Raw genomic sequence first — 23,460 nt, 5'->3', positions numbered from 1 at the left:
GCCTGGTGGGTTGGCAGCTCAGTCACTCAGGCCTGGTGGGCTGCCAGCTCAGTCACTCAGGGCTGGTGGGCTGGCAGCTCAGAATCTGCCCAAAACAGGTGAGAGACTCCGTGAGAGACAAGGGGGAGAGGGTGGACAATCAATTTTAGACATTTTTCGTCTGTTTCTACAGATCACAGCAATGAAGGAGGAAATCTACCCTGGCTTGGATCTCACAGGGAGCCAATGAAGGGAGGGAAAAATATATTGGGGTTTAATACTTACATGGGGAATACTTACTGATGGGCTGAAGCAAATAAATACTTCTTATTCTCGCTATGATCACTTGAAGGCAGTGAAGGCTTTTAAGGCAGAGATAGATACATTCTTGGTTAGTACATGTGTCAGAAGTTATGGGGAGAAGGCAGGAGAATGGGGTTAGGAGGGAGAGATAGATTAACTAAGGTTGAATGGCAGTGTAGACTGTAGATGGGCCGAAAGGCCTAACTCTACTACTATTCCTTTTGACCTTATGAACTGCCAACTGCCCACTCATTGGCAAATTGACCCACATGTCCTTGGTATATGGGAGGAAACCACTGGGTCACAGAGAGAGAACAGGCCAGTGTCACACTGACAGCATGTGGTCAGGATCATTCTCAGATCACTGGATCTACGGGGCATCAGACTGATTCCATTGGGCTCCAGTACAGCCAACATTTGAGCCAGAGCTTTGGAAAGGTGATAAGTTGCTAAAGAAATGCACTTCAATAAATAAGAAGGGTCTCGACCCGAAACGTCACCCATTCCTTCTCTCCACAGATGCTGCCTGTCCCGCTGAGTTACACAAGCATTTTGTGTCATACTTTCACTTTAATAAATACATTGGGTCACATGATCACTTGTACAGTTCATTACACTCAAAATATCGGGGGCAAAATCTGTGGAGTTGAAAAAGAAAGGTTACAAAAAAAGCTCAGTGGGTCAGGCCGCATCTCTGGAGAACATGGATAGGTGACATTTCGGATTGTCAACTCTTGATCCAAAACAACATCTATCCATTTTCTGCAGATTTGCTGCCTAAACTTGATGAGTAAGTGTAATATTATAGTAGTACTTTGCATAGTAATATACTGAACAGAATGTAAAAAAGTAATTTCACTGTACCTTGGTACAAGTGACAATAAAGTACGATTGAACCATTGGAGGGTGTCAAACGCTATGGACAGAAGGTAGAAGAATGGGGTTGAGAGGGAAAAATAAATCATCCATGATTGAATGGTGGAGTAGACTCAATGGGCCGAATGGCCTAATTCTGCTCCTTTGACTTTGAAGCCTGCAGAGTTACTCCAGCACTTTGCGTCTTTCTTTTGTTAACCAGCATCTGCAGTTCTTTGTTAACGGAGGAAAAAAGGTTGCCTTATTCCACACTCCTGCATATCGCCCATTTTTATTCCTTTAAAAAATTAGCAACATACGAGGAATTTGATTTGCCATTCAGTCATACCAAAGAAACCAACAAGACACACAGCTACAAAAAAAATTGACATAAACATTCACCACAACAACTCCTCCACATTCCCCATTGTGATGGAAGGCAATAAAGTGTTATCCTCTTTCCTCCTTTTCTCCCATGGTCAGAAGAGTCGAACCATTCACAGTCGAGACGATCGAAGCTCCTGTGGCTTGGAGCTCCCGAAGCCGGTCCCTAACCGGGGACTTCGAGCTCCACAACGTTAAAGTCCACAGGCTTCCCGAGGTCGATGCCCGACAGGGACCCCCAGCTTCACGATGTTAGGCCGCAGTGTGCGCAGAGATACAACACAGAAAATGTTGCATCTCTGTCAAGGAAAGAGATTTAAAGAGTTTCCCCTCACCCCCCCCACATAATAGAAAACTAAAGATAACATAAACACACATTTTATAACAAATTAAAAACACAAAGGATAAAGATGAGACAGACCATTGGCGAGGCAACCATCGTTCGGCACCACCTGGTGGTCTGATTTAGGATCTGAGACAATGGTCAAAGCAGCAGAATATTAAACCTCAGTCCAGTTAAAGGGGCTACCAATAGTATAATGATAATCCATTATCATCCCGGTTCCCAAGACCATCTCCTGCCTCAATGACTACAGACCCATTGCCTTGACATCGGCAGTAATGAAATCATTTGAGCGCATCATACTCAATCACCTGAAAACTGTCACCACCCCACTCATGGACCCATACCAATTTGCATACAGAGCCAACAGGTCAGTTGAGGACACCGTCAACTTAGCAACTCATCACATTCTGAACCACCTGGAGTCCGCAAACACATATGCCCGCATCCTGTTCATGGATTTCAGCTCTGCATTCAATACAATAAACCCGGCCAAACTGTTCAATAAATTACTGGACATGAACATTGACCCATGCATCTGTCACTGGATTCACAGCTTTCTCTGGAACAGGCAACAGAGGGTGAGGATCAACAATAACACATCCTCCCCTCTGTTCCTCAGTACAGGCACACCCCAAGGCTGTGTTCTCTCACCCTGGCTATTCTCCCTTTACACAAACCAGCTCACATCCCACCACAGCTCCGTCAACCTGTACAAGTACGCGGACGACTCAACCATCATAGGATTCATCACCAACAACCAAGAAACTGAATACCGTGCACAGGTCAACCAAGCAGTGACCTGGTGCACAGACCATGATCTCTTACTCAACTCATCAAAAACAAAAGAACTCATCATCGACCCAAGACGCCAGCCATCCCCCAAAACTCCTGTGCTCATTAAAGGTGAATCCATCTCCATCACTGACACATTCAAACTCCCACATCAGCAACAACCTCAAATGGAGGACAAACGCAGACCACATCTATGGAAAAGCCCAGCAAAGACTTTTCCATCTCCGACAGCTCAGGAAGTTCAGAGTAAGGTCTCATCTCATGCTCCGCTTCTATACAGCCATCATCGAAAGCATCCTCACTTCATCCATCACAGTCTGGTTCGGCAGTCTCGACTCACTCTCCCGGAAGAAATTACAGCGCATCATCAACAGAGCATCCAAAATTATTGGCTTACCCCTACCATCCCTTGAATCACTTTACCACAAACGGACACTACACGGACACCACGCAAGATCATCTCTGATCCCACTCACCCTGCACACCTCTATGATCTTTGCTGCACACTATGCCTTTCAGCTACTGCCCTCTGGGAGGCGTTACAGGACAATTGCCTCCAAAACAAACCGCTTCAAAAACAGTTTCATTCCCACTGCAATTAACATTTTAAACTCTGTACGGTGAGGAATAAGAATAAGCATGGCCCTTATGCATTATGTAATGTGTCTGTCTGTATGTATATCTATGTTATATGTTTAATGTTTGATGAAATGTTGGAACCTGTACCGAGCTGTACTGATAACAAATTCCACCAGCCTGGCTGTGTGGTCATTAAAATACAATACAATACAATACAATACAAAAAATTAGAAATAATGCCTAACAGGGTTTGCCGGGTGCCTCACACAGCATGGTTAATCCTTCTCAGTGTGAGTTTGCTGGTGTCTCACCAGAGAACTTGCCCGTGTGTATCTCTTCCCACACTCAGAGCAGATAAATGGCCTCTCCCCAGTATGAATTTGCTGGTGTCTTAGCAAGGTGGCCGACCGAGGGAATCCCTTCCCACACTCGAAGCAGGTAAACGGCCTCTCCACGGTGTGAGATTGCTGGTGCCTCTTCAGGCCTGATAAGCGAGTGAATATTTTCCCGCACTCTGCACAGTTGAAGTGCATTGCCCCAGCGTGAAGTCGCTCATGTCTCTGCAGATTGTAACGCACAGAGAATCCCCTCCCGCACTTCGTGCAGCTAAATGGCTTATACCCTGTATGCGTTTGCTGGTGTCTCAGAAGCTCTGTTGAATGAACAAATCCTTTTCCACACTCAGAACAGATAAATGGTCTGCCCGCATGGATTAGCTGGTGTTTCCTCAGGCTGGATGAGTGACGGTATCCCTTCCCACACCCAGCGCAGGTAAACATTTTCTTCCCTGTGTGAATCCGCTTGTGTATTAGCAAGCTGTCTGACCGAGGGAATCCCTTCCCGCACTCGGAGCAAGTAAATGGCCTCTCCCCAGTGTGAGTTTGCAGGTATTTGTGCAGGTGGGATGATTTAATAAAGTTCCTCCCACATTCAGAGTGTTTGAACGGCCGCTCTTTGGTGTGAATTAGCTGATGTCTATTCAGGGTACTTGACAGACTGAAGCTCTTCCCGCATTCAGAGCATTTGAACGGCCTCTCTCCTGTGTGAATCCGTTGATGCCTTATCAGGCTAGATGTCGACGGGAAGCTCTTCCCACATTCAGAGCATTCAAACTCCGTATCCCCAGCGTGAACCCGCTGGTGTATCAACAAGTGGGATGACTGAGCAAATCTCTTTCCACACTCAGAGCAGGTGAACGGCCTCTCCCTCGTGTAAACTCGCTGGCGTCCCGTCATATTGAACGACTGAGTGAATCAGTTTCCACACTCAGAGCAGGAGCAGGGCCTCTCCCTGGTGTGAATTCACTGGTGTACCAGCGGGTGGGTGACCGTGTGGATCCAGGTTTCCCACACTTGGAGCAGTTGAATGTCCCGGCTCCAGTGACGATGTGCTGGTGTGTTCTCAAGAAGCCAGATCAATGGTGTGTCAACAGGAGGATTAAACAAGCCGGCTTCTTTCCACACACAGAGCAGAAGCTCAAGTTTTTAGCTGGATGGGAAATTGTTTCCTTTCAAAGGCTCAAGAATTCACTGATATCACTTTTAGCAAGAAACGATTTGGTCACTCACTGACTTAATTTCCCCCTTTGTCTCCAGGTTGATTCATCAAGACCTCACACACATGGAACACGTGTTTGGTTTCAGCTTCCTTCTGCGGCTGTGTAAATGACCAAAGCTCTTTCCACAGTCAGTTCTCTTGAACACCCTCCTTCAGAAGTGAGTGTCACTGACCCACTGTGGTTTGTTGTCTCTCCTCAGAAATACAACAGATGAGCATTTCCTCTTCCAGATTCAAGGATTGAGGACATCGGTGCTAGTGACCTGTCTGACACTGCAGGTCTGATGTGACGTTAAGTTTGAGATTCCCATTGACAAACCCTCTGCCTGGATGCCCTGGAAAAGAGTTCACACAATACATTAATAGGTACAGATCCCAATTTTAGACAAAATAATATTTGGTCACTCCGGCATGCAGTGAAATTGCACTGTTACAGTGAGGACCAACACAGCCTATGGACAACATCGCAATATGCAGATTGATGGGTCTCGACCTGAAACGTCACCCATTCCTTCTCACAGAGATGCTGCCTGTCCCGCCGAGTTACTCCAAATTTTTGTTTCTATCATTGGTTTAAAGCAGCATCTGCAGTTCCTTCCTACACATCAGTCTAGGCTTGAAACTCTCATGTTTTTTCTACATTTGAACAGGGCATTTCTGCCAGTCATTCATCCTTGATCATTTTTTTTCCATTTCTATTGGGATAGCCTATCTTGCTGACGATGTCTCACAGACCCAACTATTAACTAATGTGGACTTACCCTATCGCTTTGGTCTACCCATCCATTCCTCTAAATGCTAGTGAGCAGTCTTGGTCCTGAAATGTCAACTTTATTTTCCTTTCCATAAGAGATTGACTTAATGCCGAGTATTTCAGGCATTTTCTGTTCGATTATTTTCCAAAAGTCATACGATTATGTGATAGAAGTAGAATTAGGCCGTTTGACCCATCAAGTCTACTCTGCCATTCAATCATGGCTGATCCATCTCTCCATCCTCATCCCATTCCACTACCTTCTCCCCATAACTGCTGACACCCGTACTCATGAAGAATCTATCTATCTCTGCCTTAAATATATCCACTGACTTTGCTTCAACAGCCTTCTGTGGCTAAGAATTCTACAGATTCACCACCCTCTGACTAAAGGAATTCCTCCTCATGTCCTTCCTCAAAGAACATCCTTTAATTCTGTGGCTATGACCTTTAGTCCGAGACTCTTCCATACCAACTCTATCCAAGGCTTTCACCAGTCACCTTGCTTCTGCAGTTCCTCTGTAGCCACAATATTTGTGTGACTGGTCCTAGAGACCTTCTGGTCAATGATGGAACCCCCAGGAGAATGATGACAGTGAATTCAGTGATGGTAATGCCATTGAATGTCAAGGGTGGGTTACTAGATGGCATGGGTGTTACTTGCTGCTATTTTTGCCCAGGACAGAAGTGTTTAATCCCATTCTGCATTCAAACAGAATGGATGACCATGTTCCTATTTGTAGAAGACCCCAGAGCCAGAGGATGTTGTCAAGTCAAGTCACTTTTATTTCTATAGCACATTTGAAAAACAACTCTCGTTGACCAAAGTGCTTTACATTGTTGGAGGTACTAATGTTATACAACAGTGGTTCATAGATTAAGTACATACATAAATACATACATATAGCCCTCCCTCAGAGAACGTCAAGAAAGGCTTGAGAGTAAAGATGAGTTTTAAGTCTCGACTTAAAAGTGTCGATGGAGGGGGCAGTTCTGATGGGAAGAGGGATGCTGTTCCATAGTCTAGGAGCTGCAACCGCAAAGGCGCGGTCGCCCCTGAGCTTATGCCTAGACCGTTGGATGTTCAGTAACCCCAAGTCGGCCGATCTGAGGGACCTGGAGGTGGTGTGGTGGGTAAGCAGACTTTTGATGTAGGTGGGGGCAAGCCCGTCAAGGGCTTTGAAAAAGGATCTTGAAATTTATTCGGAACCGCACAGGGAGCCAGTGGAGAGAGTCCAGAATCTGGGTGATGTGGTCCCTTTTTCGGGTGCCCTTCAGGAGTCTCGCTGCGGCGTTTTGGACCAGTTGCAGGCAGGACAGGGAAGATTGGCTTATGCCAGTGTAAAGGGAGTTGCAGTAATCGAGGCGGGAGGAGATAAATGTGTGGATGATCTTTTCGAGGTCGTCAAACTGGAGGAATTATTTTATTTTAGATATCATCCGAAGCTGGAAGAAGCTAGCTTTTACCACGGCAATGACTTGTATGTCGAATTTCAATGCTGAGTCAAATATCACGCCAAGGTTTTTGACGTGAGGTTTGAGTAGTGGGGTAAGGGTTCCAAGGCTGCCTGCTATCGTTTTGATTGAGTCAGAGGGGCTGAGAAGGATGACCTCAGACTTACTCTTGTTTAGTTGGTGGAAGTTCTGGGCCTTCCAGCACTTTATATCCTCAAGACAGTGGATAAGGTTAAGTTGATTTGATCGGTTGTTGGGCTTCAGGAGGAGATAGAGTTGTGTGTCGTTTGCATAGCAATGGAAGGAAATGCCGTGCCTTTGAATGACTGGCCTAAGGAGAGCATATACAGGGAGAAGAGAATGGGGCCAAGGATGGAACCTTGTGGAACCCTGCAGCAGAGGCTAGCTGGGGAGGAGAAAGAGTTGCCAATGTTAGTAGAGAAACTCCTACCTTGTAAGGGGCCGGTTTGCAAAATAATGAAAATTGACACAAGGATTTTGGTTTCTTATACACAGCATTAGTTGCAATCGTTTACCTATAAAATCAATGACCACATTTGCACCTACAATCCTTGGTGCTCCAGAAACATCTGTGCCCAAAGCAGTCCAGGCAAATTTGACATTCATCATCCAGAGCCTGTAGTACAACCTGGGACCGGCTGGCAGAGAAAGCAGCAACATTTGAAAAAACAACTGATGTTGGAAATCCATGAGATCAACAAATTGCTGGAGACACTCAGCAGGTCAGTCAAATTTGCGGGAAGAAAAAATGGTTATGTTTCTCGTCTGAAACCCTTATTCAGGTCTGGGAAATAGATACAAGGTTTGGAGAAGAGTCTCGACGCGAATCGTCACCCGTTCCTTTCCCCCGAGATGTTGCCTGTCCCGCTGAGTTAATCCAGCATTTTGTTTCTATCTTTAGAAAAAAAGTTTGTTTTAAGTTGCGGGAAGTAAATGGATAGATAGTTCATTGGGTCAAACATTCAGGGGAAACAAGACTAGCCATTCAACCTCGAGGGCCTGTTCTGCCGTTCAGTGACCCCAATCTTCATTTAAATGACATTTAGTTCCTTCACAATCTGCAGCTTCTCCTAAAATGGCTTCCCGGCTAGTCCCTGCCTTCCACCTTTCTACATCACCAGGACACTAAAACCCTGCTGTTTTAATCTCCCGCGATGATCCTCTTCTCGGACCTGAAATATTCACTATTCCATTTATGATGCCGCCCGGTTTGCTGACAGTCTCCAGCATTTCCTGTTTGCATTGAAGCGGGCATCTCCCGAGGTCGGGGTGTGGAGAGCGGGCGGGGGTGAGGAGAAGGGGTTGTGGGACTGGCCCCCTGTGCGGCCACCCACAGTGATTCTGCCCCAGCCGTGGGCTGCATCAGGGCCCGGACCTCGGGCTGGATTAAACCCGCGCAGCGAAGCTCCGCTCCTACCTGCTGCCGAGATCCCGAGGTCCACGGTCGCCTAGTGATGGGCAAAGATCATAGAAGGCGAAGATAAACGTGCGGTGCCCAACAGAGCGGATCCTCCGCCATTTTGGGGAAACCCGACCCGACCCGACTTCCGTTATGCCCAAAGGTATCTTTGGTTCAAAGATTATAGAGGAGCTCCTCTAGTATCTTTGCTTTGGTTAAGGTAGACAGAAATGCTGGAGAAACTCAGCGGGTGAGGCAGCATCTATGGAGCGAAGGAAATGGGCAACGTTTCGGGTCGAAACCCTTCTTCAGACATTGGTTATGCCTCTCACCGTGTAATCAACGTTGGGAGGGGGGGGGGGAAATAGTTTGGTAAAATTATAAATTGTACCAAATTCATAATTTCGTTAATTTTCTTTTTAAATGTTTTCCTCCCTGCTTAATCTATCTGTTTCTGCCCATTTCCCTCCGTCCTTCCTCCCCACACCCCTCTTTTCTGCAGTTTCCCTTGTATTGCTCTAACACACTATCAATCATATGCACAAATATAATATATCTATATATATATGTGTGTGTGTGTGAATGTGTGTTTTGGTGAGGCAAGATAGAGATAATGAACTTCAAAGTTCCCTCATGGATCAGAAGCAACTGATTTAGAGCTACGCTCTATTTCTCTTTATCTTATTTCTCATGATGGACATCAATACATAAAAGCAATTATATTTTAATATATATACTAGACTAAGTGGGACCTGTTGGGGAGTGAGGGCTGGTTTCCCCCAACGCTATATTCCACCTCCACCAATTCCAATATTGTGAGCCGAAGGGACTGGTTTCCAGAGGGCTAGTATGGACATTGTGGGCCGAATGGAGTATTGGGCTGGCAGCTCAGTCACTTGGGCCTGGTGGGCTGGCAGCTCAGTCACTCGGGCCTGATGGGCTGGCAGCTCAGGCCTAGTGGGCTGGCAGCTCAGGCCTGGTGGGCTGGCAGGTCAGGTGAGCTGGCAGCTCAGGCTTGGTGGGCTGTCAGCTCGGGCCTGGTGGGCTGCCAGCTCAGGCCTGATGGGCTGGCAGCTCAGTCACTCAGGCCTGGTGGGCTGGCAGCTCAGACACTGGGCTGGCAGCTCAGTCACTCACGGCTGGCAGGGTGGCAGCTCAGTCACTCACGGCTGGTGGGCTGGCAGTTGACTCACTCACGGCTGGTGGGCTGGCAATTGACTCACTCATGGCTGGTGGGCTGGCATTTGACTCACGGCTGGTGGGCTCACACACAGACACACCCTCCATCACACACACACCCTCCATCTCACACATACACTCTCCATCTCACACTCACATCCACATCCTCCATCTCTCACACACACCCCATCGCACACACACACACCCCCACCTCACACACACACTCACACCATAGTAGGGAAGGAGAGAGGGGGGAGAGAGAGAGGGGAGGGAGGATGAGAGAGAGGAGAGAGGGTAGGAGAGAATGAGAGAGGGAGGGGGAGAGAGAGGGGCGGTAAAAGAGAGAGGGATAAGAGGGAGAGAGGGGGAAGAGGGAGAGTGGGGATAGAGAGAAACGGGGGAAAGAGAGGGGGCAAAAAGAAAGAGAGAGACAGAGGAGAAAGAGAGGGGAGAGAGAGAGCAAGGGGGAGAGTGGTGGGAGAGGGAGAGAGTGTAGAGAGAGAGATAGGGAGAAAGAGAGAGGGAGGGTTGGAAGAGGGGGAGAGAGAGGGAGAGAGTTAGGGGATAGAGGGGGAGAGTGAGGTGGGATGGAGAGAGGGGGGGAGAGAGATGTGAGGGAGAGGGGGAAAGGGGGGGGAAGAGAGGGGAGAGGGAGGAGAGAGAAGACAGAGGGAAGGGGAGAGAGAAGGGGAGGGGAAAGATAGAGGGTAGAGTGGGGGGATAGGAGAGTGGAAGAGAGGGGAGAGAGAGAGGAAGGAGAATGAGGTGGGAGGGAGAGGGGAGAGAAAGAGAGGTGGAGAGGGGGGGGGGAGAGAGAGGAGAGAGAGAGAGAGAGGGGGGAGAGAGGGGGATAGAGAGGCAGGGCTGCCAACTCACATGCATTGAGCATGAGAATCACACATTTTGCCAAATTCTCACGTTGATCATAAATTTCTCACTCTGTCGTGAGAAATTCCGTGATCGACGAAAATTCCAAAACTCATATCAACTGCATGGGCCATGGGTGCTGGAAGCAGAAGCAGCGGCGGGGACAGATGCGGACGGGGAGCGAGGCTGGCGAGTGTTTGCTGGGCTGGCGAGTCGCTCACTGCAGCTCCGGCCATGGAGCAGCCTCAGTGCAAGAGTCCCGGGCCGTCGGAGGTCGGAAGCGTTGCGCCGCTGCCGTGAGAGTCTCTGTGCCAAATACGCCAGGTGACTGACATGGATCAGGCTGCGGCTCTGTGCATCCTGGAGGACAACCAGTGGCTGCTGGAAATGTCAAACACTGGGTAGAGATGGTGGAATATAGTGGACTTCAAATAGGGGTGGTTGGCAAAAGCATCCTGCTTGCCTGTTAGATAGAAACATAGAAATTAGGTGCAGGAGTAGGCCATTCGGCCCTTCGAGCCTGCACCGCCATTCAACATGATCATGGCTGATCATCCAACTAAGTATCCCGTACCTGCCTTCTCTCCATACCCTCTGATCCCCTTAGCCACAAGGGCCACATCTAACTCCCTCTTAAATATAGCCAATGAACTGGCCTCGACTACCCTCTGTGGCAGAGAGTTCCAGAGATTCACCACTCTCTGTGTGAAAAAAGTTCTTCTCATCTCGGTTTTAAAGGATTTCCCCCTTATCCTTAAGCTGTGACCCCTTGTCCTGGACTTCCCCAACATCGGGAGCAATCTTCCTGCATCTAGCCTGTCCAACCCCTTAAGAATTTTATAAGTTTTTATAAGATCCCCTCTCAATCTCCTAAATTCTAGAGAGTATAAACCAAGTCTATCCAGTCTTTCTTCATAAGATTGGTTGGATCCTTTACAGGTGCCCTCCCCTTAATTCCACCATTTATAGATGCCTTCCCCTAAACCCCCACATTTACAGGTGCCCTCCTCTAAATCCACAATTTATAGATGCCTTCCCCATAACCCCCACATTTACAGGTGCCCTCCTCTAAATCCACCATTTACAGGTGCCCTCCTCTAAATCCACCATTTATAGGTGCCCTCCTCTAAATCCCGTTTATAGGTGCCCTTCCCTAATTCACCATTTAAAAAGATGATCACAAAATATAAATTAGATAATATTATTTTATTGTTCTGATAATAATAATCTAATTAGTAGAGGTTCGGGTCGAGACCGTTCTTCAGACTGAAAGTTACGGGAGAGATATGGGTGATGATGTAAAGAACAGTGAATAAAAGATATGCAAAAAAGTATCAATGATAAAGGATCACTAACCATAGTTTATTTTAATTTAACATATATTTGAAGGGGTTGGTCCAATAAAGTGCTAACCCTCACTTTGTGACAAATGAGTTACATGCATTAACACGATCCTTACCCACAACCCTACAACCTGTTGAAATGTCATATTTAATTTCATGCGTTTACCATGCAGCGTTACAATTAATAACGCATGTTTCAGTAGATAACAGGAATATTGCTCGTTTGGTCACATACTGCATGTTTATAGCAAGAAAGAACATTTGTATGTTGAGAAACAGCAAAGGTGAAATCAGCTATCATGCTTTAGAAAAATTGATTTTCTAAATTTCATACAACGGTTGTTATGGTGGACACCAAACATAAAGTGTAAAAAAAACACATAGGAACGCATGTTAAACAGGGAATTTTGTTCATTAATGACATTTTCTCAAACTTCATGAACTATCTCTCCCTGTCATTTACTGCCGCTGTGAGGGTTTTTGAACCTGTTTTATGTATGATGTCACATGTATGATGTACCCAGTATTGTAAAAACACACATATATGTGATATATATGTATATAAATATAGTTAATACACAATGAAGAGTAGCGGCCCCAGCACTATCCACTGCTAATCACTGGCAGCCAACCAGAGAAAGCCCCCTTTATTTTTGCCACTCTTTGTCTCCTGCCATCCAGCCAACTTGCCATCCATGCTAGTATCCGCCCTTTGATACTGTGGGCTCTCGTCTTCCTTAGCAGCCTCATGTGTGGCACCTTATTAAAGGCTTTCTGAAAATCTTGATTAGTAAGGGTGTCAGGGGTTATGGGGAGAAGGTTTTGAGAGGGAGAGATAGATCAGCCATGATTGGATGGCGGGGTAGACTAGATGGGCCGAATGCCCTAATTCTGCCTCTTGAACTTGTGAACAATAAGGGTCTTGACCAAAAACGTTACCATCCATGTTCTCCAGAGATGTTGCCAGACCTGCCGAGAGTTACTCCAGCACTGTATGCCTTTTGTGTATTGACCAGCATCTGCAGTTCTTTGTTTTTACAACAGGGTCCCCTTGTGTTCACCTATAACTACGCTCTGTCCCGCCCCTTTGTTTTAACCAGCTCTTTCCCGTCCCCCTGCAGTGAGTCTGAAGGGTTCCGACCCGAAATGTCACCTATCCATGTTCTCCAGCATGTTGCCTAAACCGCTACGTTACTGCAACATTAGCCTTTCTCTTGTATAAAGCGGCACCTGCAGTTCCTTGTTATCACTATTTTTTTAAACTGATATTATTTAGTTCATAAGGCAGCCAAACCTCCCAGGAATCACCAAGGTTGAGAAAGAGCCCTATCATCAGTGTTGAACAAGCCAGGAGGAGCATTGCAGACGTGACCCCATAACTAGGCGACCGTGGACACGGATGATCCTCGGTAGCAGGTAGGAGCGGTGCTGAGCAGCGCGGGTTTAATCCAGCCCGAGGTCCCGGCCCTGGTGCAGCTCACGGCTGGGGGAGAATCCGTGCTGTTTGCGGGGTCACTGCGGGCTCAGTCCCACCTCGCCTCCCTTCTCCTCACCCCCGCCCGCTCTCCACACCCCCGCCCGCTCTCCACACCCCAACCTCAGAGAGATTCCCGTTTCAATGCAAACAGCAAATGCTGGCGACTGTCAACAAACCAGGCCTCGTGTAGAATTTTGTGAATGTTTTGGGCAAAGATGCTTCTCTAGGATCTTTGGTTCTGGGTTTGAGGGGAGGATTATCGCGGGAGGTTAAAAAAAGTCAGCCGTTTGTGATCAGCAGGAAGTGACAGATCCTGGTGGGACAAGGCAGGGACTGGCCGAGCAACCATTTTAGGAGAGACATGCATAGAGTCCAAAGAAGGGTCTCGACCCGAAACGTCACCCATTCCTTCTCCCAGAGATGCTGCCTGTCCCGCTGAGTTACGCCAACATTTTGTGTCTATCTTCGGTTTAAACCAGAATCTGCAGTTCCTTCCTACACACTAGGGGAGACAAAATGTAGAGGCTTTGGCGCGTGAAGCATTGGGTGGCATCCTGACAAGATGGTAATTTACTTACTTACTGCCTATTATGCCTCCTGGCATGTAGGGCAGCAATGAAGGTCCTCCACTCAGTAGTGTTGATTCCTTCACTTGCTGTTTCCATAACATTTTTTTTAGGAAAATGCAGGAACGATTGGGGATGATCAGCAATGATCACATTGAATGGTGGTGCTGGCTCGAAGGGCCGAATGGCCTACTCCTGCACCTATTGTCTATTGTCTATGAGACAGGGTTGTTAGCCCTGTGCTCAACCTCCAACCTGGAGGACCAGTGGATCGCTCTTCGTCTCGCCTCTACCCTTCGACCTGTCCAGCATGGGAGACCCTAACAGGAGACAAATCTCCCGCTGGCATAGCTCTTGGGGTCACTGAGACACACAAGCTCCCCGACCACGACAAGGTTGCAATCCAACGGGAAGAATCACAAAATTTATATACGTTTATTCGTAGTTTTTGGGGACGTTTTTGTTGTTGTTGACATTTTTAAAGTGGAGATTGATAGGTTTTTGGTTAGTAAGAATGTCAAAGGTTATGGGGAGAAGGCAGGAGAATGTGGTCGAGAAAGAAAATAGATCAGCCACGATTGAATGGCAGAGCTGACTTGAACAGCTGAATTTTGTGCCAATGTCTTATGAAGTGATCAGGATGGTAGATAGCACACTGATGTGCTCCTTCAGCAGGGTATAGGATTCAGAGAAAGTTCCAATGTCCCTGAAGACTACATCTCTAGGACGTATGTCCTGCTGCAGCTTCTAACTGGCCACATAAAGGAACTGGAGCTGCAGCTTCATAATTTCAGGGTGATCTGGGAGACTGAGGACTTCATAGATACCAGTTATAGTAAGGTGGTCACTATAGGTTCAGCCATAGCCTATACTGGTCACTATAGGTTCTTTAGTCAGACGATGGTGAATCTGTGGAATTATTTGCTACAGGCTGTGGAGACTAAGTCAGTGGATATTTTTAAGGCAGAGATAGATAGGTTCAGATTAGTATGGGTGTCAGAGTTCTGGGGAGAAGGCAGGAGAATGGGGTTAGGAGAAAGAGGTAATAATAATAATAATAAATTTTATTTAATGGGCGCCTTTCAGACATCTCAAGGACACCTTACATAGTAATCGGAATAACATATAATCGGAATATAACAAGTAATAAAGACATCACAGAGACACAAATTAAAAACAGAATTCAATCCAAAAACAGAAAATCAAAAACAGTGTGAAGAGAGAGCAGCGGCAGCCAAAGCGCGCCACCGTCCACTCTCTCTTCACGGCAGCCATCTTGGACACAGACCTACAGGACTACAATTAGACAAAAAAATCATCCCCCCACAGTGGGTAGCACTGTGGGGGAAGGCACAGTGTCCAGTCCCCACCCCATGTTCACCCCAAAGGTAGATCAGCTGTGATTGAATGGCAGAGTAAACTTGATGGGCCGAATGCCCTAAGTAGATGGGTCTACTGTGGACAGCTCGATTGTAATCATGTGTTGTCTCTGCTGACTGGACAGCACACAGCAAAAAGCTTTTCACTGTACCTTGGTACACCTGACATTAAACTAAAGAACAGGAATCCCCCAGGGTTATTTCCCTCAAACAAATTAATCCTTTTTTTTGGGGGGGGGGGGGGGGAGGGAAGATGAGAGATGACTGACTATTCAGTGGAGAGCGTTAGTCGCAGTCAGGTCTGAGTCTCCAGGCCTGGCTCGGAGACACAGCGGGGAGGAGTGAAGTGGGATAGGATCATTAAGTTTGGAGATTCAACAGTTAGGGGAGGTCAGATTGGAGATTCTATCACAGCAAACGGGACTCGAGGATGGTATTTTTGCGACCCTGGCGCCAAGGTCCAGGGTGTCTCAGTGGTTGCTGAATATTCTCAAGATGGAGGGGAGGAGTCAGGTTGTACACATTCTCCCCGTAACCTTTGGCGTCCTTACTAAACAAGAACCTGTCAATCTCCGCTTTAAATATACCCAATGACTTGGTCTCTACAGCTGTCTGTGGCAATGAATTCCACAGGTCCACACCTTCTGGCTAAAGAAATTCCTCCTCAACATTTAGAAGGCCTTTTATCCTGAGGCTTTGTCCTCTGGTCCTAAACTCCCCCGCTAGTGGAAACATCCTCTCTACATCATCTCTACCCGGGCCCAACATAGACAACATGCATTATCTCGTCTGAAAAACTGTTCTGTGCCAATCTATATCTGATGCAAACTCCTTTCACAGGGCATACGAGCAGAGGGTTTGTCTAATGGGAATATCAAACTCTACTTCACTTCAGATCCGCACTGTCCGACAGGTCACCAGCACCAATGTCCGCACTCCTTGAACTTGGAAGAAGAAATGCCCATCTGCTGTATTTCTGAGAAGAGACTACAAATTGCAGAGTGAGCTGTTGGGCAGCGAGACTCATTCTTGAATGGAAAAAGTTCAAGAGCACTGTCCCTGGAATGAGCTTTGGCCCGAGAAGAATCAATTCCCTGTACAACTGAAAACTTGCGTAACTGCTTTTGATGAAAGAAGTTCATCGTTTGACCCTCTTGCCGAAACACCGTTGATCTGATCATCTGAGAACGCAGCGTCGCCGAAGACGGGGTGTTCAATCGTTCCACGTGCGGGAAACTATCCGTCTGGTCATCCTACCCACTGATACACCAGCACGAGGCCGTCCAACTGTGCTGAGTGTAGAAAAGATTCACTCAAGTCTTTCAATATGATGGCCAACGGGCAGTTTCACACCGGAGACCGGCCATTTGTGTGCCCTGAATGTGGGAAGAGCTTCACTCGGCCGTCGGGTCTGAAGGCACACCAGCGGGTTCACACTGGGGAAAGGCCATTCACCTGCTCCATCTGCTTGGAGGTATTCTCTCAGTCCAAAAATCTGACGGCACACCAGCGAATTCACACGGGGGAGAAGCCGTTCAGCTGCTCTGAGTGTGGGAAGGGATTCACTTGGTCATTCAGCCTGGTAATTCACCAGCGGATTCACAGAGGAGAGAAACCCTTCACCTGCTCTGCGTGTGGAAAGGGATTTTTTGATTCGTCCAGTTTGACGAAACACTTGCGAGTCCACACTGGGGAGAGACCGTTTGTCTGCTCTGAGTGTGGCAAAACATACACTCGGTCGTCCCACCTGCTGATGCACCAGCGCGTTCACGCCGAGGTGAGACCGTTTATCTGCTCCGACAGTGGGAAAGGATTCGCTCGAGGATCCCACCTGCTGACGGAGCCGCAGGTTCGCACGTTCACCTGCCCTGAGTGCGGCAAGGCGTTCGATCAGTCGTCCGAGTTACAGAAACACCAGCGAGTTCACACGGAGGTGAAGCCGTTCATCTGCACTGAGTGTGGGAAGGGATTCCGTTTGTCATCTCGGCTACTGACGCACCGGCTAATTCACACTGGGGAGAGGCCATACGCCTGCGCTGCATGTGGGAAGGGATTCATTCAGTTGTGTCAGTTACAAAAGCATCGGCGAGTGCACACTGGGGTAAAAGATTAACCCAGGAAGAACCCTGTTCAGTACTTCAGTTGGAGTTTGTTTCTGATAGTCAGTAACCCCTATAACTGGGCTGAAGGTTAATATTCTGTATCGGTGATAAATACATTGGATCTGCTCGAAACACATTTCAGATCCTTAATGTCTTTATAAAACACTGTACAGTAGAAGGAGAGCCCGTTTGGCCAAACTGTTCCCTCCCAGTGTTACTGCCCCATGCCAGTTCCTCCTCTCACCTGTTGGAATGTTCTTAGAAACATAGAAATTAGGTGCAGGAGGAGGCCATTCAGCCCTCCGAGCCAGCACCACCATTCATTGTGATCATGGCTGATCGTCCCCTATCAATAACCCGTGCCTGCCTTCTCCCCATATCCCTTCACTCCACTACCCCCTAGAACTCTATCTAACTCTCTCTTAAATCCATCCAGTGATTTGGCCTCCACTGCCCTCTGTGGCAGGGAATTCCATAAATTCACAACTCTCTGGGTGAAAAAGTTTTTTCTCATCTCAGTCTTAAATAACCTCCCCTTTATTCCATGTCTGTGGCCCCTGATTCTGGACTCGCCCAACATTGGGAACTTGTGTTTGGTTTTTCCCCGCTCCATTTCCCATGAATTGCATCCCTGCTGTTCACCTTGATCCTTGCCTGTGGTGACGGGTTCCACATTGTCCCCACTGAATTCCCTGTGTGTGAAGCCTCCACTGAATTCCCTGTGTGTGAAGCCTCCACTGGATTCCCTGTGAGACTTTCTGATATATTATTTTAAAAAACAGACCGCAGTTTGAGAAATGGAGATCGGCAGGTTACCCCTTAAACACCTTTTTGGGGTGGTACCGGGCCGACTACAATCGCTCCCAACCATCACCTTCGATGGCCCTGACGCGGATACTGGCAGGGGACCATCTGCCTTGTTCGGCAACAGACAGGAGGTTGCAATGTGGGGAACAGCTCGTGCCACCAAAAGTTTAATGTCTCTGCTGATCCATGTGCTCTTCGGGGAGGATACAGGGATACAGTCGTACAATCGCTGTGTGTGGGAGATTCCATGGGAGATTCAGTCCGACAAACGGCTGCCACTTTGCGGGTAACAATGTACAACAGTGGGCAGCTGATAGTGGGGTGTAGTGGACCCTTCACATCCCGTGTTACCCACAAGCAGCAGGGCTGATGGAGCGTATGAATGGTCTACTAAAAGGGAAGATACGTACAATAACTCACTCCCACACGCTCAAGGGGTGGGCCCTTGTGTTACAGCAAGCAGTAAACAACTTGAGCCAACCACCTTTGGCAGGGGTCACATGCCATCATAGGGAGTGAATGCACACTTACAGTACATACCGGATGCCAGTGAAAACATTACGGACCTGGTGGCTGACAAGCGACAACAGGTTAATGCCTTTAATACCGACCTTGGTTGTGTGGCAATAAAATTATTTCTTTCTTCTAAAGTTGGCAAACAGTTGCAAGATGAGACCACGGAGACCATGTGGTGGAATTGCTGGGCTTGGAGGTAGGGGGCATATTGTGCAATGGCTGGTGACTGGGCGTGTTATTCGTAGTAATTGGCATAATATTCTGCAATTGTGTGCTTCCCTACTGCCGTGTGAGAAGGGCCCAGAGGGTGAAGGGGTGGTATTGAACCTGCGGGTCGTATGTAACGGGCCAGCCTGAGGGCCGAATGTACTGTGATTTGGGGTGTATGGGGTTAAGGTGAGGTGAAATGATGTTTAAAACATCACTGCATGCTTCGGCTGATTCAAAGGGGCCAGTAAATCACGAGGATGCCTGCATAATGGTTAAGATAAGCTTTGCTTTCACAGAGACGTCGAGACTAGCTCAGTGTCTGATCATAGAAACATAGAAAATAGGTGCAGGAGGAGGCCATTCGGCCCTTTGAGATCATTGTGATCATGGCTGATCGTCCCCTATCAATAACCCATGCCTGCCTACTCCCCATATCCCTTGACTCCACTAGCCCCTAGAGCTCTATCTAACTCTCTCTTAAATCCATCCAGTGACTCTCTGAGTGAAAAATTCACAACTCTCTGAGTGAAAAAGGTTTTTCTCACCTCAGTCTTAAATGACCTCCCCTTTATTCTAAGATCGATTCTTGATCGAAACCATAACTCACGCCATTATGGAACAGATAGTTAGTTTAACACATATTCACCTCACATTCTTAGAGATAGAATTATTTCACTGAACTTTTGATTATTATTGTTTGTATACTGGGTACCATGTAGTTAGAAGGGCGCTAATGCAGGCCGACGATTCCCGGGTGTATTGTAAAGAACAGTCCATATCAACTACAATGGAGTTATCGGCTAAATTAGCAGCACAGCATTTAAAAAACCCTTAAAGTACAAGATGTTCCCAAGACAAGTGGGAGATGTTCCCACAATGCATGGGAACGGCTGAGATGCTGAGCAGACCACTTTGGGCGGCCCCCCTGCGTCTCCTGCCATTAGTAGTGCAGAAACGTTGCAGTCTAGGGGGCTTATGTTTGGCACGGGGGGGGGGGTGCAAAGGCACGGTCTGCTCAGATAAGAAAGGCCATAAAGGATGGAGTTGGGTGCCCTTCCAGGAGGAGAGAGCCGCAGCCTCACACCGTATCACGAATGGTGCCAGGTGATGAACAACAGGACCATCCAGCGGCGTGGCGTGCTCTGCTGTGTACTCGGGGTTTGCGAGTTCGTACGCGGATATACGTGAATCTGTGTGCCTTATTTGGTCGTGTAATTAAAATACCTTGTTATTCACACTCTGTGGTCCAGATCCGGTGATTTATCGAACACAACATCGGCAGACTCCCACAGTTGTGATACCTCGATACAAGGCTGTCCTCTAAAAGCTGAGAACCCAATGAGGTCTTCTCAATGGAACTGGGTCAGAAATTGGGCACCATATCCGAGGAAGGATGTGAAGAGGGTCCAGAGGAGGTTCACACGAATTATGCCAGGAATGAGCAGGTTAGCCTATGATGATCGTCTGTCGGCACTGGGCCTGTACTTGCTGGAGTTTAGAAGAATGAGGGGTGGGGGGTGGAGAAACCTCATTGAAACATACAGAATAGTGAAAGGCTTGGATAGAGTGAGTGTGGAGAAGATGTTACCATTAGTGGGAGAGTCTAAGACTGGAGGTCATAGCCTTAGAATTAAAGGACGTTCTTTAAGGAAGGAGATGAGGAGAAATGTCTTTAGTCAGTAGGGGGTGAATATGGAATTCTTTGCCACAGAAGGCTGTGGAGGCAAAGTCAGTGGATATTTTTACTGCAGGGATAAATAGATTCTTGATTAGTACAGATGTCAGAGGTTATGGGGTAAGGCAGGAGAATGGGGTTTGGAGGGAGAGGTAGATCAGCCATGATTAAATGGCGGAGTAGACTTGATGGGCTGAATGGCCTGATTTTACTATCACTTATGTCTTTGTGAAATCAGAGAGGATGAGCACAGGGCAGTTTGAGGGCTGGAGGCAGTGGTGGGGACACAACGAACTGCATACGCTGGTTTGGAAACAAAGACACAACATGCTGGAATAACTAGCGGGCCAGGCAGCATCTGTGGAGAACATAGACATGGAGAACATCAGCCCAACAGAGCATGGCGACAAACACAACTGAGGTTTGGACATATCGCAGTTAATATCAGTCTGAAGAAGGGTTTCGGCCCGAAATGTTGCCTATTTCCTTCGCTCCATAGATGCTGCTGCAACCGCTGAGTTTCTCCAGCTTTTTTGTGTACCTGAGGTTTGGACATGTTGCCTATCAGTCCTCTCTCGCAAGATCCTGGCTGACACCTGAATGATCAGCCTACTATTTCTGTATGGCTTGTTTTTGCGTTATACGCTGATGATTGTAGAACATGTTTACATTTAATTGGAGGTTATATTGGGAATAATGTATGGAATCTTAATGGTATCAACAATTTTGCTGATCTGCTGGGAATTTTATCCCATGTTCCTCACTAATGACAAGGTGTAGCATTAAAAAGGCCATGTCCAGGAATGGAGGTACTTCCCCACTGGTGCGAGCGTAGCGATATACTCTCCCCCATGGTTGGTGTGGAGAGGATGCATGTGACTGCCGGTGTTGGGTGGGCTGGGCAGCACTTACAATGCAGGAAGAAGCCATTCAGCACAGCCTCTGCTAGTGCTCAGTGGATTCCTAACAATCCCATTCCTCACTCATCTCCTGTTCCCTCCTTCAACTCTTGCCCCAATTTCTTCTGCAAACCAACCAACCACACTTTGGGGCAAAATTAAATTAAATAAAAACTGCTGGAATCGCAAGTGGCAATGGTTAGGTTTGTGCTGGAGGAACCAGGGGCAACATCCCACTGATTTCTTGTTCCTTCAAATAAAATGAACTATTTTGCATATTATATGCCCATTGCATTGGTCCATCCATCTGTCAATCAGCTCCCCCTTACCCGAAACGCCACCTATTCCTTTTCTCCAGAGAAGCTGCCTGACCGGCTGAGTTACTCCAGCATCTTGTGTCCACCCATCACTCGCCAGGCTCTGTCTCGCCCTCACCTCTTTCACAACTTTCTCTCCCCGCCCTTACAATCAGTCTGAAGAAGGACCCCGACCTTAAACGTCACCTATCCATGTTCTCCACAGATGCTGCCTGGCCCGCTAGTTATTCCAGCTTGTTGTTCCTTTGTTTACAAACCAGCGTGTGCAATTCCTTGTGTCAACATGCTCTATAGGTTGTTTAAGAAGAAACTGCAGATGCTGGAATATCGAAGGTACACAAAAAAGCTGGAGAAACTCAGCGGGTGCAGCAGCATCTATGGAGCGAAGGAAATAGGCAACGTTTCAGACTAAAACCCTTCTTCAGACGGGTTTGAAGAAGGGTTTCAGCCCGAAACGTTGCCTATTTCCTTCGCTCCATAGATGCTGCTGCACCCGCTGAGTTTCTCCAGCTTTTTTGTGTACCTATGCTCTATAGGTTGTTGTCACCTGTGCAACTTTCTCCCACTCCTGGCATGTGGAGATCCCTCTATGGCAGGGGTTCCTAACCTCTTTCGTCCCATTTATCCCAGGCAACTTTAATAGCACATAACAATGTTATTTCACTTATTTATGAACTAATGATGAACAGATACCAGAGCCAAACACAGTCAGTCAATGAGAAAAAATATGTACAAATCCAGAATCAACAAATTTACCCCCTGGGTAGGTGAAATTTATCCCCGGAGGTTAATTTACCCCAGGTTGGGAATCCTTGCTCTATGGATTCTGACCCAGTTGTACTCGGCAGTACAGAGAAGGGAGGGCTAGACAGGCCCAGCAGTCAAGCTGGAGCAGCTCTGGAACCCATCATTTGACTTGCTCTTGCTCTGCTCTTAGACTTCACTCCAATTCTTAGGTTTAAAGATACAGCATGAAGACAGGCCCTTCGGCCCACTGAGTCCACATAGACCATAGATCACACATTCACTCGAGTTCGATGTTATTCTACTTTCGCATCCAGTCCCCTTGCATTAGGGGCGATTTTTTATCGAGTCCAGCTAACTTACGAACCCGCACGTCTTTGGGATGTGGGAGGAAACCAGAGCACACGGAGAAAACCCTTGCAGTCACAAGGAGAATGTGTAAACTACAGACAGCACCCCACCCGAGGTCAGGATCTAACCCGGATCATTGGCAGCGGCTCCACCAACAGCGCTACTGAGCCACATAATCGCTGCAAGTTTCTCCCTGTTTAGGATCACTTTGATGTCTTTAAATGTTGAAAGGCGCTGGGAGCAGACAGTTAAAACCCATCAGCTTCTCCTCTGGCCCTGGAGGTTTGCGTGAAAAGGAATGACAAGACTCCAATCTTCTTACATCACATTCAGTTTGTTGTAACCCAGAGGGGAATTAAGGAGAAATGTCTTCCTCACCCAGAGTGTGGTGATAATTTGGTGATCAACTCACTCAGCCATCAGACCCGATGAGACATCTGAGAAGGGGGCATACACGTGTTCTGAGTGTGGGAAGGGATTCACTTGGTTGTCCAGTTTGCAAATACACCAACAATTTCACACTGGAGAGAGGCCATTTACCTGCTCTATGGGAATTGGTTTTCTGCCCAATCCCACAAACCATACAGGTACATCATATTCACAG

General features: G+C 47.4%; 3 protein-coding genes across 5 annotated transcripts in view; 2 read left to right on the top strand and 1 right to left on the bottom strand.

Annotated features, from left to right (window-relative positions):
* Nucleotides 1–23,460, top strand: part of LOC116981574 (oocyte zinc finger protein XlCOF15-like) — a 293,177-nt gene that overhangs the window by 204,850 nt on the left and 64,867 nt on the right. The gene's annotated exons all lie outside the window — the stretch shown is intronic.
* Nucleotides 3,514–4,473, bottom strand: LOC116981453 (zinc finger protein 2 homolog). The gene has a single exon (XM_033034507.1). The coding sequence runs from the start codon at nucleotides 4,471–4,473 to the stop codon at nucleotides 3,514–3,516; it is 960 nt and encodes a 319-aa protein (XP_032890398.1).
* On the top strand, nucleotides 8,478–17,471 carry LOC116981568 (gastrula zinc finger protein XlCGF49.1-like). Of its 3 annotated transcripts, XM_033034680.1 has the most exons (3): nucleotides 8,478–8,587; nucleotides 13,090–13,229; nucleotides 16,076–17,471. In XM_033034680.1, the coding sequence occupies exon 3, from the start codon at nucleotides 16,563–16,565 to the stop codon at nucleotides 17,346–17,348; it is 786 nt and encodes a 261-aa protein (XP_032890571.1). In that variant the 5' UTR covers nucleotides 8,478–8,587; nucleotides 13,090–13,229; nucleotides 16,076–16,562; the 3' UTR covers nucleotides 17,349–17,471. The 3 variants fall into 3 exon arrangements, with proteins under 3 accessions (XP_032890571.1, XP_032890572.1, XP_032890573.1); XM_033034681.1 differs by lacking the exon at nucleotides 13,090–13,229 and having other exon boundaries at nucleotides 8,479–8,587; XM_033034682.1 differs by lacking the exon at nucleotides 8,478–8,587 and having other exon boundaries at nucleotides 12,819–13,229; nucleotides 16,131–17,471.

This window comes from Amblyraja radiata, chromosome 15 (assembly GCF_010909765.2).
Source record: "Amblyraja radiata isolate CabotCenter1 chromosome 15, sAmbRad1.1.pri, whole genome shotgun sequence".
NCBI classification, from domain to species: domain Eukaryota; kingdom Metazoa; phylum Chordata; class Chondrichthyes; order Rajiformes; family Rajidae; genus Amblyraja; species Amblyraja radiata.
The sequence above is the reverse complement of the archived record's forward strand: the minus strand, read 5'-3'. Positions and strand labels throughout refer to the sequence as shown.

Excerpts from the sequence above, each read along its gene's own strand:
- LOC116981453 (XM_033034507.1), bottom strand. The coding sequence starts at position 4,473 with ATGACGGGACGCCAGCGAGTTTACACGAGGGAGAGGCCGTTCACCTGC.
- LOC116981568 (XM_033034680.1), top strand. The coding sequence starts at position 16,563 with ATGATGGCCAACGGGCAGTTTCACACCGGAGACCGGCCATTTGTGTGC.